This window comes from Rhipicephalus microplus, chromosome 7 (genome assembly GCF_043290135.1).
Source record: "Rhipicephalus microplus isolate Deutch F79 chromosome 7, USDA_Rmic, whole genome shotgun sequence".
Taxonomy (NCBI): Eukaryota; Metazoa; Arthropoda; class Arachnida; order Ixodida; family Ixodidae; genus Rhipicephalus; species Rhipicephalus microplus.
Window position 1 is genome coordinate 116,744,656 of NC_134706.1, and position 14,119 is coordinate 116,758,774.

The window sequence follows — 14,119 nt, forward strand, 5'->3', positions numbered from 1 at the left end:
CTTCGGTATCAATACGCTGCCGGCTACTGGCCTTGCGCTTCCTGTTGCGCCTCGTACAAGGAGAGGAATCTCCCACGCGAACTCTGGCATATTATTTTCTAGGCTCTTACCTTCGGTATTTAGTGCCTAATGTGCACTTTAATCGGGGCTCACAATCAGTAACACTTCCTTCGTTTCATGCAACAGCTGTCGCGGTATTTCGCCATATCCAATTGCTTTGCCCTGGGGTAGATGTGTTAAACAATCCTATCGTTTACACAGCAGCCGCTTTGTTGCTCTCGTTAGCTCCTCGGGCACGCTGCACCCGCTCTAGTCATGTGTCTTGGAGCACGCTGACGGCATCATTTCTACCTGGCCACCTTCAGGTCTTCATGTGGCGGCTGGGGTGGGGTGTTCTTCCTACCTTTGACCACCTCGAAAGGTGGAGAATGGTCCAGTCAGCAACATCCCTGTGCTCCCTACGGGAAACAAACCAGCATGTTTTAAGACAATGCGTCGTTGCTCGAGTTTTCTGGAGGGTCGTGCATGCTGAATTTCGTGGCTTCATAGTAAACTACTTTGTTTCTTCTCGTTGTTGTTCTCGAGGTCACTCCGTCTGCCTTCTCATTGTTGCTGGTGCCTACTGTCTTTGGCGCAATCACTGTGAGGCTGTTGCAGCAGGTCGTCGCCGTCGCGCTCTCTTCCCGATATTATAGCGACGGTACAAAGGAATACTATCTGTTTTGTCGGAGGAACTCTTCTTTTTGGGTGAGGAGGAATTCTTTAACACTGGTGCTGCCAGTTTGTGTTCGTCTGTGAGAGACGTGTAAAGCTTGTTTTCAGGTCTGCCTGGTTTTGGTGGGTTAATCTTTGTTTAGTACTCGCACAAATACCTTGTAAATACAATGTAAATACCTAACATATAGATCTCTACATTTCATCTTTGTGTTCTTTGTTTACCATGTATTGTACAAATGTAAATATATCTTTTTGTAACAATTTTGGTGTGTCTGTGGGTGTTCCGTTTACATATGCAAACATATCTTTTTGTAACATTTTTGGTGTGTCTGTGGGTGTTGTGGTTCGTCGCGATGTTTTGTTGGATTGTAATTGATTGTCACTGTTCGTGAGAATAAATTTGTCTAAACACATAGCACTCTGAATCGTTACCCACTCTTTCTAAAAACAGATGTTTTGGGACGGACCCGCAGGTCGCGGGATGGAATCCCGTCTGCAGCGGCTGTAATTCAGGCGGAAATTTTGTAGACACATGTGCTAAGATTTGAGTGCACGTTATACCGGTGTCACACGGGCAGTTTTGAACGGGATCAGGATTATCCGGATCGGATTTCTTGATCGCGATCAACTTTATGACCCCTGCTACATGGCCCAAGCTAATCCGGTTCAAGCTTGGATCAGATTAAATACGCCAGGTGTTGATTGCGTGCTGTAAAACATGTCATTGACAAATTTTGGGTACGATTATTCATTGTGCCCTTTATCAGTTATTTAATTTGTGAAAGAACCGCTCGAACGTCAACAACTTTTCGTGTCACTATACAAAAGTATTTTCATAAATCCATGATTCGGTAGAGCTTTCTTTGCACTTACCTTTATTGTTCTGAGAGATTCTTTTCTTGTCCCTTTCCCCAGTTCCCCAGTGTAGGGTAGCCAACCGGATGTCTTTCTGGTTAACCTCCCTGCCTTCTCCCTTTTGTTGCTTCCTTCCTTCCTTAGAATTCGCTTTCATTTCTGACGGACCCCGCTCGTAGCCGTGCAGTCGCAGTGAAGCGCCCAGGAAGAAGAGTTCCTCTGACAAAACAGATAGCATTTCTTTGTACAGTCGCTCCAATATCGGGAAGAGAGCGCGACGGCGACGACCTGCTGCAACAGCCTCAGAGCGATTGCGCCAAAGACAGTAGGCACGAGCAACAATGAGAAGGCAGGCAAAGCGGCCTCGAGAACAACATCAATGATAGATTTGATATGTGGGGTTTAACGTCCCAAAACCACCATATGATTATGAGAGACGCCGTAGTGGAGGGCTCCGGAATTTTAGACGACCTGGGGTTCTTTAACGTGCACCCAAATCTGAGCACACCGGCCTACAACATTTCCGCCTCTATCGGAAATGCAGCCGCCGCAGCCGGGATTCGAAGAGAACATCAAGAAGAAACAAAGTGGTTTACTCTGAAGACACAAAATTCAGCATGCACGGCCCTCCAGTTTGTTCGAAACACTTTCAGGATCAGCTGCATGACAGCCACTCGATAATTTTTTTAAGTGGCCGTAGCTGCATACAAGTCGCTTGTTGTAGAGTAAGGAAAATGTTTTGAAAGTGTGTTTTTAACCACAAGTGCTTCAGGGTTCCTAAGGCACTCTCATATGGTGACTGGAAGTCGAAAGGCATTGTTCTGTTTTTTTTCTGTCGACAGGAATATAGCGGTTGTGGTACTTGATCGCTGACCCAAAGATCGCACGTTCGAATCCATGTCATGGCGACCAGATTTTCAATAGAGGCGAGAACATTCGTGACCTGTGTACTTATATTTTAAGTGTACATTAGGCGTGCATGCACACGACAGATTTATTCCTTTGATGACGGCGCGGCGAGTGGCCTTGAACCACAGATTTGTGCCATCAGTTCCGCGGACGGCGTGGATGGAAAATGCCAAGATAATTTTCACATCCGGATTTGGGAGGTCTCACATTGCAGATTTAGCCGAAGGTGCCATGGCAAAGTCTAGATACAAGCACAGATTTTTAAAGACGATAGTCTTTCTTGGGGACCTTCGACGCTAAAATTTTGGTCTGCCTGTCTGTCTGTCTGTCTGTTCATTTGTCTGTTTGTCCGCCCTTAACGGTGCCCTTAACGGTACCCTTAACGGCACCAAAGTGGCCAATCGATACTCCAAACAGCCGATCCCATACGCAGCGCCCACCAATATTGCTCCGGGTTCCGCGTTTATACTTGTGCGATTGTCAATTAAAAAGCAGCTATATCGCATATATGAAGCACCATAACCGCACGTCGATATTATGTAAGTGTATTTTTTTACTGGAAAAGGCATACATAAGTAATTATAAGGGCCGTAGCGTTTAACACGCTGCGCTGACCATGCAACGCTTGCACAAAAAGGCAGGTTTTTCCAACGCTTTGCTAAGACGACATGGTGGCGGCATCTGCCCGTCGCCTTGCGTTCTATACCTTATTATCTCAGAGACGGGCGCGCACGCCGCGCGCTTGGTTTTCCAGAATAACTGCCAGATGGCGCTCATGCCTCACGTGTTACGTGCCTTAATGCGCTCGTTCGCCTCCGCTGCACGCTCGAGGCACCCTAACGAAGCGCCTCTATAAAATACCATTCAACGATTTTCTTGCGCAGAACATTCATTCATTCATTCACTGTTTATTCAGACAAAAACATTGATTGCCTAGGTTGAAGGGACTAAAGGCAGATTACCTCTGCCTGACGAAGGTCTTTCCACCCATACATTTGCTCAGGTGAAGTGGAACAAAGGATACAAATTTCATTCTGCTTTTAAATGAGGGGACACAAAATTCAAATTCAACAAGTATAACAGATGTCGACACATACGTTTTAAAATAACACATTACAGTCATCACCAATTCGCAGTACCAATATAAAAAATATATATAAAAATGCAACAAGGTGAAATTTCTGACAGAATTACCAAGTACCATAGATAAATACATTTGAAAAGAAAGAAATTGAGCAATTTTCATCTAATATGCAAAAGCACGAACGACACAAAAGAAATATTTATAATAAATAATACAATTAAGGCTCCTTACAAGAAAGGAAGTACATGTTAACTTTTTTCTTCACACTGATTTTAGTGTAATGTTCTTTCAAAAGTTTACGGACATAGCTATTTTCGTGGAGTAGATAAGGTATTTGATATGATAAAGTATGCTTACCATATGTTGTTGTGAAAAAAGGCAATCGAAAACGATCAAAGCGTAGTTCATAGGGAGTATCGCTTGGGTAGCAATGCTCCATATAAGTGCCAATGGTGTTTCCTATTTCAATAATGACATATAGGCTGAGTTTAAGATTGTATAATTGGTAGACAGTAGGTGTCTGAAGCTTGCCAAAATGGAGGAGTATGTTCTCTAGGTTGCAGTGTGAGAGTGAGTGAGAATTTATTAGAAGGCAGAGAGGTCGGCCTGAGCTAGTTCGCTCTAGCCTGCTACTCCACAAGGGGATAAGGGAAAGGGAAAGGAAAAAGGGATGAAGGGTGATGATGGAGATTTTCTATGTAGCGTACAGACTTTTTTTTTGTAAAACTATCAGCCTGTCCAGATTGGTTTTTGAAGTTGTGCCCCAAATTAAAAGACAGACAAAACATCAAACGAACGTTTCGTTCGCTCTCTCCAGACGCAAGACTATCAGCCTTTCGATGAAATTGGCAGTGTAACATGCACATACGGGGCCATTTTTTGTTTCTCACTCATCTTGTTTTGTGGATTTAGCCAACGACATCATAAGGCCACTCTCGCAGGGCTTATGATTTCGTCGGCCGCAAATTTACACATCACAACTGTTGGAGAGAGCCCGAGGCTACTGTCCACTCGGAGGCTCAAGTTGCTTTCTGACAAATAAGACAGTGGTAGGGCTACAGGGTCAACGTTGTCACCCCTTATGAGCTTGAGCACAGGCTGCTCTTCGACAAAGAGCTCTTATGACGTCTTGCTATTTGTTGACGGAAGTTGCGAAACGGGCTTTCTGAACGAGCCAATCAGTTTGACCTATTCGCCTTCAGTGGTGTCCCTAACAAAACGCCAGCGTCGGTTCACTTCAGTGTGTCGGTGACTGCGGAGCACTCAGCCGCTGGAATTAGGCAAGTGTCTGCCGCGTTGATGAATACGGGCCTAGGAGGCTTCTGGCACCGGTAAACATGGCTCGATATGTTCGACTGAAATGGGTGCGATGTCGACCGTGGTGTCTTTTCTTGTTGGTGAGGCTGGCAAAAAGGCTTCTAAGGGATTGGCCAAGCAGCACACTTGTTCTGCTTTTAATATACCTTCCAGAGTCACAGCTCCAAGTTCTTGTTCAGGCAATACGGCAGGTCATCCAGTCGGGAAAGGAAAAGCCCTCGCTGCGTTTGAAGTTTGAGCGGACGACGATAGAGTCATAGAGAAATATACTATGTACCTATGGTAGAGTGGTCATGGCCAGAACATGTGTTTAGAAGAAGCAGTTAACACATAGAGAAAGAAGAAGACAAGAGCGGACACTCCGCAAAACCTGGCCTCAGGAAGTGCGTCACGACTACGTAACGAACTAGTGCTCCCACCAAACGTCAGAGGGCGCAAGCGCAAAAAAAAAAACACAGTTATAATCAATGCAACAGAATTGTTTTGACAAATTAATAATTATACGCCCAAATTTGGTATGTTTTTTATAAATAAAAACGATTTATTCAACACACCTTACGCGATTATTTTTCTTCAGCCGTACTGTCATAAACACCATCTACCCAGCGACAAGCCCATGCATGACTGACAGCGAGACGCTTTCGTCGCTTTCGTCAACGTCGGCTGCGTCGGCGTTTTCAAGCGTGAGATAACAGGTGAGGCACGTTTTCAAGCGAAGCTTGTTGAATGACATGTTGTTGGTCTTGTTGGGTCATTTTTTCAGAAAACGATTACGCCTGCGCGAATAAGACACCATGCAACAAACATAGAAAGATGCACACACACACGTTGCGCTTCGTGTGTGCGAGTTTGTTTCTTACGTGGCGTCTCATTCACGCAGTTGTAACCTTTTTCTGAAGCTTGTAAGGACTGGGAGGTTCGCTAAAAAGAAAGTTTGTGGCTCTATGCGGCGGCTAGACGGGAACATTGTGCAACGTATGCACTATAGCAAAGGCGGCACGGCGTCAAGCCGAGGCGACGCGTGCTGCGTCTGCCACGGACGCGAGCGTCTGTGCGCTGAGCATAGCTGGGCAGCTAGGTCATAGGCTCGGTGGCTCGGTGCAAAATATTGAGAATCGTTCGCTGGGCCTCGCATGCTTCACGACGCGTTTCCCGAGGGCTCGGAACACGAATAATTCTTGGTGTGCCGGAGGCAAATCTGGACTAGCCAAGTGGCCATCATCTTCGTTTCTTCGCTAGCCTTGTGCCACTAGTGCTAGCTGCCCACAAATTTTTTTGACGTTTCCAATATAATTTTACCGCACAAATTTCAACTACGATTTTTCTTCCCAATGTACTGTGCTGATACGGCGTACGCACGAAGGTGTTCTAAAGTTTCCAGGCCACGATACTATTGCATTACAAGGGATAGCGGCCTGGAAACTTCTGAAGATCTTTGTACGTGGTCTTGACGTATATCTTTGTAAGTCAGAGTTCTATGGGTCAGAGATGTATCACTGGTTTTGTATTGTGCATCGATTAGCTAATAATTCAAAGGGGTTTGCTGGTACACTTAAGACGTGCACATATCTTTTTCGTAATTTGACAGCGAAGCATCCACTTACTAACATTTTCAGACCGTGCTGACGCCATGCCGTCCGGCGGTCCAAGCTACGGCAGCTACTGCTGTGTATCGTGGTGCTTCAACAATGGCAGAACCCACAAGAAGCCTGGGACGAGTTTCTTCCGCGTACCACGGGACGGCAGGTGTGTTAAAGCTTTTGTATGGTTTGCATGTCTGTAGGCTTACTGTTCGTACTTGCTAAGTGAGGGTAACAATAAAAAATCACTATTCAAGCACTTCCCCTTTCAGCTGATAGTTCATTGCCAATGCAGGATGAAAGCATGGATACAGTATGCTGGACGCGATGATCTCCTGAGTAAGCCGGCCAGCCTATTGTACGCAACGTACAGGGTTTGTAGCGACCATTTTACTGCTCAAAGTTTCATGGACCCTGGGCACACAAGGCTTACAAGAATGGCTGTTCCCAGTGTGCAACCAGCTGCACCATGTAAGTGATTGACTGAAACTCAAATATGTGCATAGCAGCCACTTGTATTGAATCAGTGGCGACAGTTAACCGTGAAGATCTTTGTAGCCGATGGAGAAACCTCACTACAGAAGTAACACTTGGAAAGTCTTAAATTCTGTGAATTGTGGGCTATTACCTTCCTAACAGCAGCTTTACATTTCTGTCATTTTTTGATGCTCTGGACCTGCGCAAATTGTTTTGAAAGACTTTAAAGGGCTATTTTACGTTATCTTCAAGCCTGAGTGCACATGTACGTATACCTTTCATCAGTGAAAGCTGCCACTGTTGATAATTCCAAAAATCACAAATTACTTGTTTCCTAGTTGGTGCCTTCTCTTTTCTTCCACGTTCGACCAATTTATGCGTTTGAAAGAGCTGTTTAAGTTTCCCCATGCTACAAGCTTTGTAACTTGTACCAACTGCACATATATGCAGGTTCTCTGAGCGTCGCTTCAAGTAGTGACTGTGACATGGCTGCAGAAGCTGCACTGCAAGGTGCGGATGAGCTTCAGTTTGTGTTATTTTAAGCCTCTTACTGACACATTGTCGTAATTTCATTTCTTCAGGACCTGCGGTAGAGGCTTCAAAAAGCGGCTCCCACACATTGAGGTGCCCCGATGAACAGGGTGCGTTCAGTGCCGCGATTTCTTTTTTTTTTACCCAAATTGACTGTTGACCAAACCTCTGCAGGTGGCAGCTCCGTTGTAGCTGGTGAAAGAATTTCTGCTGATTTCGTCTTGCCGGAGAAAACCTTAACCAGTCGTTCAGCTGTCACAAAAGGAACATGTGTGACCGGTAAGTTGTATGTTCACTTCAACACCAGAGTGGATTGATATAGAGACTTCCGCAGGCCGCTTGCAAGATTGTTCCGACAGCACTGTCCGAGGCACTGAACAAGCTTCACAAAACCCTCCAGAAGACGTCTCCGCCAACAGCTCCACGCCTGAGTGCCCTAGAGAAAATGGTGACTATGCTTCTATTGCAGCAGTTTTTAATGTGCTATTTTATGTTTAGGACATTCTGAGGAAACTATCCTCAAAAGGACACTACGTGTGCACTTACAAAATGTAAGGGTGGGTTCTCAGTGATTTTCATTTTTTTTGTGCATTGTCAATATTGTGAATGGTTTGTTTTTAGGTAGTGGAATCGAAAACTTTGTACCACAGAAAGTTGTGCACCTTGGGTCTGAAAGAGCGAGGAAAGTGCTCGTATGGGGTTAGTTGTTCTTCGCTTTTACATCAATTTTTTTGTTTATTGCAGTGCGTTCCTGTGTGCCAGCGACAATGTCTCCATCAATGAAGTACAAGCAAACCATTAAACATCTGCAAGCCAAAGTAGCAGCACAGCGGAAAACTATCAAAAGACTGCAGAGACAGCCTCACCAAGCACCGTCATCGACTTCGAAGGCCCTTGAAGTTATCCGACCGCACGTCACCGAGGAGGTTTTTAAACTTCTTTCTGCACATGTTCGCTTGAGGCCCAAACGCAAGGGCAAGCGGTTTCCCGTGTGGTTCAAGAAATTCGCTCTTCACTTAAACTTCCGAGGTCCGCGAGCATACCGATTTCTGGCTCCATATTTTTCTTTGCCCTCCCGGCGTTCATTAAGGAGGTGGCTAGCTAATGTAAAGATGACTCCAGGCATAATTCCAGGAATCCTTTCTTCCATTGCAACAAATACTCAAGCTTGGAATGAACGGGACCGAGTGTGCGCTTTAGTTTTCGACGAAATAGCACTCAAAAAGAATTTGTACTATGATGCTGCAAGAGACGTTGTCCAGGGTTTTACAGATGATGGCACTCATCGCACTTCAACCATCGCTGATCGAGCACTGGTTTTTCTTCTTGTTGGCGTTTCAAGAAAGTGGGTTCAACCGGTGTCTTTTACTATAGGGCACTCATCAACACCATCATCTGTTATGCATAACTTGCTGGTGTCACTCATTTTGGAGCTTAGGAGCATTATTATTGCAGTGAAAGCAGTCATTTGTGACCAGGGCAGTTCAAATGTAAGTCTAGCTAACCAAGAGTGACTGTAGCAATGCCTTTTTTTGAAGTTAATGGTGAGCGGGTATATTACAATTTTGATGTTCCGCATTTAATTAAAACAACGCGCAATAATGTCCAAGCACACAAGTTATACATTGGGGATGACATCGTTAACTGGTCGCACATTGTAAGCCTTTACCAATCCTCACATGAGTTGCGGTTGCGATTGGCTCCAAAGTTGACTGAACGGCACGTTCATCAGAAACCTTTTTCTAATATGAAGGTCAGCAGAGCAACTCAGGTCCTCAGTGCATCAGTTTCAATTGCTATCACGGCAATGGTGTATGCGAAGGTGCTGCCTGCCTCGGCCATCACTACAGCTCAATTTTGTGATCGTATGGACAGGATTTTCGATGCTTTGAACAGCTCGAGTAAAAAAGAACTTCGCAAAAGCTGCGGCATGCAATCATGAAAAATGATTCAGAGCTGATTGACTTCCTCCGAGGCCAGCTTCCCTGGATTGCATCATGGCAGTTTGCTGGCAGACGTCAACCACAAACCATTGTAGGTTGGCAAATTACAATTCAGGCAATTTGTCAACTATGGGACGACCTCTCCAAAAATTACAATTTTGAATACCTGTTAACACGCAGGCTTCGACAGGATCCTCTGGAGAACATATTTGGCCACATTAGGCAAAAACAGGGTTGCAACACCAACCCCAATGTAGCACAATTTATTTGTGGCCTGAAGCTCATCTGCATAAGAAAACTCTTCAAGCTGTCAGAATAAGGAAATGTCGAGGATGATGAATGTGACCTCCTCCAGGAGCAGCTCTTGCCATTCTCCCTCACCAGTGCGTCTCTTGTGGATAATGAGGAGTGTGCACAGCCACAGCCTGACGACTTTCCCGCTCTAGACGATCTCTCTGAACTTGCGACAAACATTCACTCCCATATTATCGATGACTCCGCTGCATATTATGTAGCTGGTTTTCTCATCAAACACTTCCTTCGGAATGCATGTGACGGTTGCAGTTGCCCACAGTTACTGAAAGACGACTGTGAGACGCTTAAGGGTACCTACCAGTATTTCACAATGCTCAAAGCATACCACGTCCCCAGCAAACTTTTTGGGAATCTCACTGTGCCATCAGAAGCAGCTTTTGCATACAACAACTTAAATCTCACTTTCTTGCCATAATTGAGGCCACTGCACATCACCTGAAAGTGTGCGATGTTTTGTATCACCATCTGTCAAGTGTTGGCGATTTTCATTTCTGCTCTGCTGGGTGTCGCGCGAAGTTTCTGAAAATGTTTTGCCGGGTTCGTTTATGTTGGCATGTGCGTTTTGTGAACCGAAACTTAGATAGGGTTAGGTTCCAGTCTTCAATCTCGGGCATACAGCTTGACAAGTTCAAAGGTTAGCAATTAGCGGCGGGTTTACACTAAAGTATTCGAGTTGAGCCGAATCCTGCAACAGCTTTGTTATGTTATTACTTCGTTACAGCAGACTTCATTATGGTCTTAATGCTTATATTCAGCTCAACTGGACTAGCCACTCCTTCGTTGCATACATTGTTTAGGTTACCCGCTATGAGGAGTAGGGACACTGTGTATTCGCTCGAAGTGATTTGCATAACCTTAAAAAGAATGTTGGGTATCCTTTCTGTATTTTTGTAGCAAATGCGGGCAAACTGTACACTTTACTGTGGCTCACTCTGTCACTGTGTATGCTTTATCTCTCCAGCTCAAGTAATATATCGATAACAAAACCGCTTGTTGAAATGTCTTCGAGCGGGTAAGGAACACAGTATGAAGTGGACACGGTTCACGTTATCACGCTTTTCGTATTTTAGCTTCTCATCAACCTCCTCATCTCGCCCATCAAAATTTTCAAAAGAATACCCAAACTTGTAGCGTTTGATGGGGCTGCGGACGCTGCCATTTTTTTTTTATATAGCTTGTGAGTGATAACGTACGCTGTAGAGCCTTTGTGAAAAATAATGAGCCAAAGTGGTTTCCTTCTGCTATTTATTAGCCCTGTAATACTGCTCTCGTAGCACCAATTAAAGTCCACAATTCTGGATAAAGTGATGACTACAATCTATTTTAGCTCGCAAGCGTCACAGCAACACCCAGACGCAAATCACTTGGGATCTTAAGTTTTTGATGAAGGCGACGCATAACAAAAGCCACAAGAACTGCCAGTGTTGTAGCATAAAGTTTGTCTTTCACGTAGTGAGCAAGCTGCAAAGCCCTACCTTTCTGAGGACAAACAGGCATCAAGTCTGCTTTTTTTTCATTTTGGACTAGCTGTTCTTAAGCACAGCCAGCACACTACACCTTTGCCTTTCTGCTATATTGTGTCGTGTGGTTTCTGTGCGCTCTTTTTTTCTATGCATTATTTCGGTTAAGCCCAGGCGTGATTCGCGACTTCATTGCTGTGTATATGTCACTTCTTCATCAGCATTGTGCGCAGTGTTTTTGCCATAGATCCTTACCCACTGGCCCGGTGTGTCATACTTCACCAGCTTCTCGGCTTCTGCCAACTCTAGCGATGTGTGCGTTGTCTGTGTTCTCTATGTATTTGTTACAATATTTGTTACAATTTATTTGTAAGGCGAGATGCATTTGTTGTCTACCTCTGTCATATTGTGCTTTTTATATTCTCATACTCTACCTTGCCTTTGAATAAAACATTGCGGATGCTCTGTTTCTTTGACTGATATATACATTGATCACTTGTTCCAAAAGAAAAACATAAGCGCGATGAATAAAACCGTAGTGAATTATCATTACCTGCATCTGTTTTTATTATAACTTAATCGAAATAAAAATTACGTCACGACTGATTTGCACGAACCACTGAACAAAACAAAACAGGGAATCGCTAAATCAAAACGACCTACAAAAACTATCCATTTGGGCGATGAATAGTGGTCTGAAATCATGAACTTTCGTCATAGCCAAACGTCGGTTATGCAAAGTAATTCAAAATTTGCGCCAGTGAAACCGAAACCGGAAGCGCACGCCACTTGCTCTCACCAACCACTAGGTGTGCTAGGGTCGATTGGGCCGCTGGGGTCTACGGGAGTGTCCACTCTTAACCTTTATTTCTCTATGGTTAACATTTCGAGCACTAGGTGCTCTACTATGGGAGAGCTGTGGGCCAAAAACAATAGCATGGTTTGACTTTCCAAGGCAGCGAACTGATCATGTAGGTGTAACTAATGGTTAAGGTAAAAAACCTTCAAAGTTACACAACCTCTGTACATCAGTGCAAAATCGATTACAATAAAAATATTCGCTATTTTTTAAATAGTAGCAAAACAGCAATAACAAACTTCGTTTCAGACGCAGACCCTTTGACCTATCATTTGTGATACAAGCATGCGATTTGATATCGGGGGAGAAGAATAATATTTTTTTGTCCAATCAGAGCCCATAAATTTAGCCAGGGGCGTCAGCGACGTTAAAGGGCTTCTCGCCATGGGTGACCCTTTTGCACTGACGAGCGCAATGCATAGAATGGTGCGCACTTTAACGTCTGCCGAAATTCACCACTTTACACGCCGTGGAAGGAGTTCGAAGTTCAAACTGAACGCCGTTTGTCCTTCATTTCGTGGGCGCGTGTACCAAGATGGCGAGAATGTCGTCAAACATGGGATGGAACCACGATGTTTTCTGAGGCGTTGCTCTTTCTCGAAGAGCCAAATACAGAAACCGAAACTCGGCACCTTTTCTTGGAAGTAAATAAATGCGCCAAAGTATGCATCTTTCAATTACAAAGAAACTGAAATCAAAATAGCGCAATCCCTCATTGTATCGTGAACTCACAAAAGGCCGTCTCGAATCAACTTCGAGCTTAATCTGGCACCTGTTCCAATCAAACTTCTTGTGTAATGTTTAATTAGTCCAACTCCTGCTTAACGCCAACAAATGCCTATTGCTTAAAGGGCCCGTAAAACCACCAACAGACGCTCGCGTGCTGCTCTCCGCGCTTTCCCTCTATCGAGACCAACTGGCATGACGTCAACTGACGCTGGGTACAATACAAGTGACGCTGAGTACTAGAGACACTGTCATTGGCCGAAATGAAACCTGTTTTTTGTTAGCACATGCACGTGCCTGTTGCGTTTCCACCTCGGGCGCTGAGGATGGCCACTAGGAGAGTTGGTCAAACCAGCCGATCGAATGCAGCCTATAGCGAAGGAAAGGGTGAAACGGGGAAACGCGTGGAATTCCGCCAGCGTTCACCGCAGAATCACGAACAAAACTGCAACGCCACATCTACATTTCTGCCTCTGGGTGGTTTACGGGCCTTTTGAAGGGGCCTCGGATTACATTTTTGAGCACGGTCAGAAAACGCTGCCGATCTGTAGTCGAAGCTCCGGAGAACTTGCGTGCCAAATATTATAACGTAACATGAGTTCCTGGAATATACAAAAAAAAAAAACGTCTAGGTCAGCTACGAATACATTTCGCACCTCTCATTAAGTGACGCTACAGGCTCCATGTCCCTACGTCCCAGGCCAAGTATTAGTAAATGGCAGATTTGAGCATGGTGGGCTCGGTGGCTATAGACTAAGGTTTTGCGGGAGGCCGCGGTATGACCAAGAGCGCAAACGCGATCACACTGAAAAGCCATACGTAAAAAGAGAAAGAAAGAAAGAAAGAAAGAAAGAAAGAAGGAAAGAAAACAAAGTGCCCCAGGTTATGTGGTGAGCATGGTGTATGTTCTACTCCTGTGTCATCCATCCTTGCTTATCTTCTAGGGATTTCGATGAGACAAGAAAAGAAAGAATGCAGTTTCGTCGGGCGACAAATCTTCGTAACTCCGCTCGTAGTAGATGGATCCTGAAAATGTTTGCAGCGGAGAATGCGCGAGGCAATAAACTCCGTGAGTTAATCCAATCCATGGCTACTTACCCCTGTATTCTGGAACGCCCCTTCACTCAATGCTCCACCTTCACTTGAGAAAGCCGTTGGAGCGCTATCTCTAGGCAGGAAAAGTCACGGCGTATTAGCGATAACTTGCTGCTATTCTTGAGTAGTGCAGCGTCATTTTCAGCCGAGTAGCGGCGCAGTGCACAACTCTGCCAAGTGAAGGGTGAAAGTCGAGTCGAGGAGCGTTTCTGAATACGGGGGTTAGACAAGTGTTGCGGGGCCCCTTTAAT

General features: G+C 44.9%; 1 protein-coding gene across 3 annotated transcripts; it reads left to right on the forward strand.

Moving 5' to 3' along the window:
* Positions 1-5,207: 5,207 nt before the first annotated feature.
* LOC142767601 (uncharacterized) lies at positions 5,208-11,740 on the forward strand. 3 transcript variants are annotated; one of them, XM_075869595.1, is made up of 6 exons: positions 5,208-5,577; positions 6,499-6,628; positions 6,758-6,933; positions 7,390-7,449; positions 7,521-7,580; positions 7,645-7,798. In XM_075869595.1, exons 2-6 carry the CDS (start codon positions 6,513-6,515, stop codon positions 7,785-7,787), a joined length of 555 nt encoding a protein of 184 aa, XP_075725710.1. In that variant the 5' UTR covers positions 5,208-5,577; positions 6,499-6,512; the 3' UTR covers positions 7,788-7,798. The 3 variants fall into 3 exon arrangements, 2 of the variants coding, with proteins under 2 accessions (XP_075725710.1, XP_075725709.1); XM_075869594.1 differs by lacking the exons at positions 7,521-7,580; positions 7,645-7,798 and adding exons at positions 7,805-7,918; positions 8,215-11,740 and having other exon boundaries at positions 5,426-5,577; XR_012885042.1 differs by lacking the exons at positions 6,499-6,628; positions 6,758-6,933; positions 7,390-7,449; positions 7,521-7,580; positions 7,645-7,798 and adding exons at positions 7,805-7,918; positions 8,215-11,740 and having other exon boundaries at positions 5,417-5,577.
* The last annotated feature ends 2,379 nt before the right edge of the window (positions 11,741-14,119 follow it).

What these genes read in the sequence shown, in the direction of transcription:
- LOC142767601 (XM_075869594.1), top strand. Translation starts at nt 6,513, where the DNA reads ATGCCGTCCGGCGGTCCAAGCTACGGCAGCTACTGCTGTGTATCGTGG. An exon ending in CGCGTACCACGGGACGGCAG is followed by an intron (nt 6,629 to 6,757) that starts GTGTGTTAAAGC and finishes TTGCCAATGCAG; the next exon opens with GATGAAAGCATGGATACAGT. An exon ending in TGCAGAAGCTGCACTGCAAG is followed by an intron (nt 7,450 to 7,804) that starts GTGCGGATGAGC and finishes AGACTTCCGCAG; the next exon opens with GCCGCTTGCAAGATTGTTCC.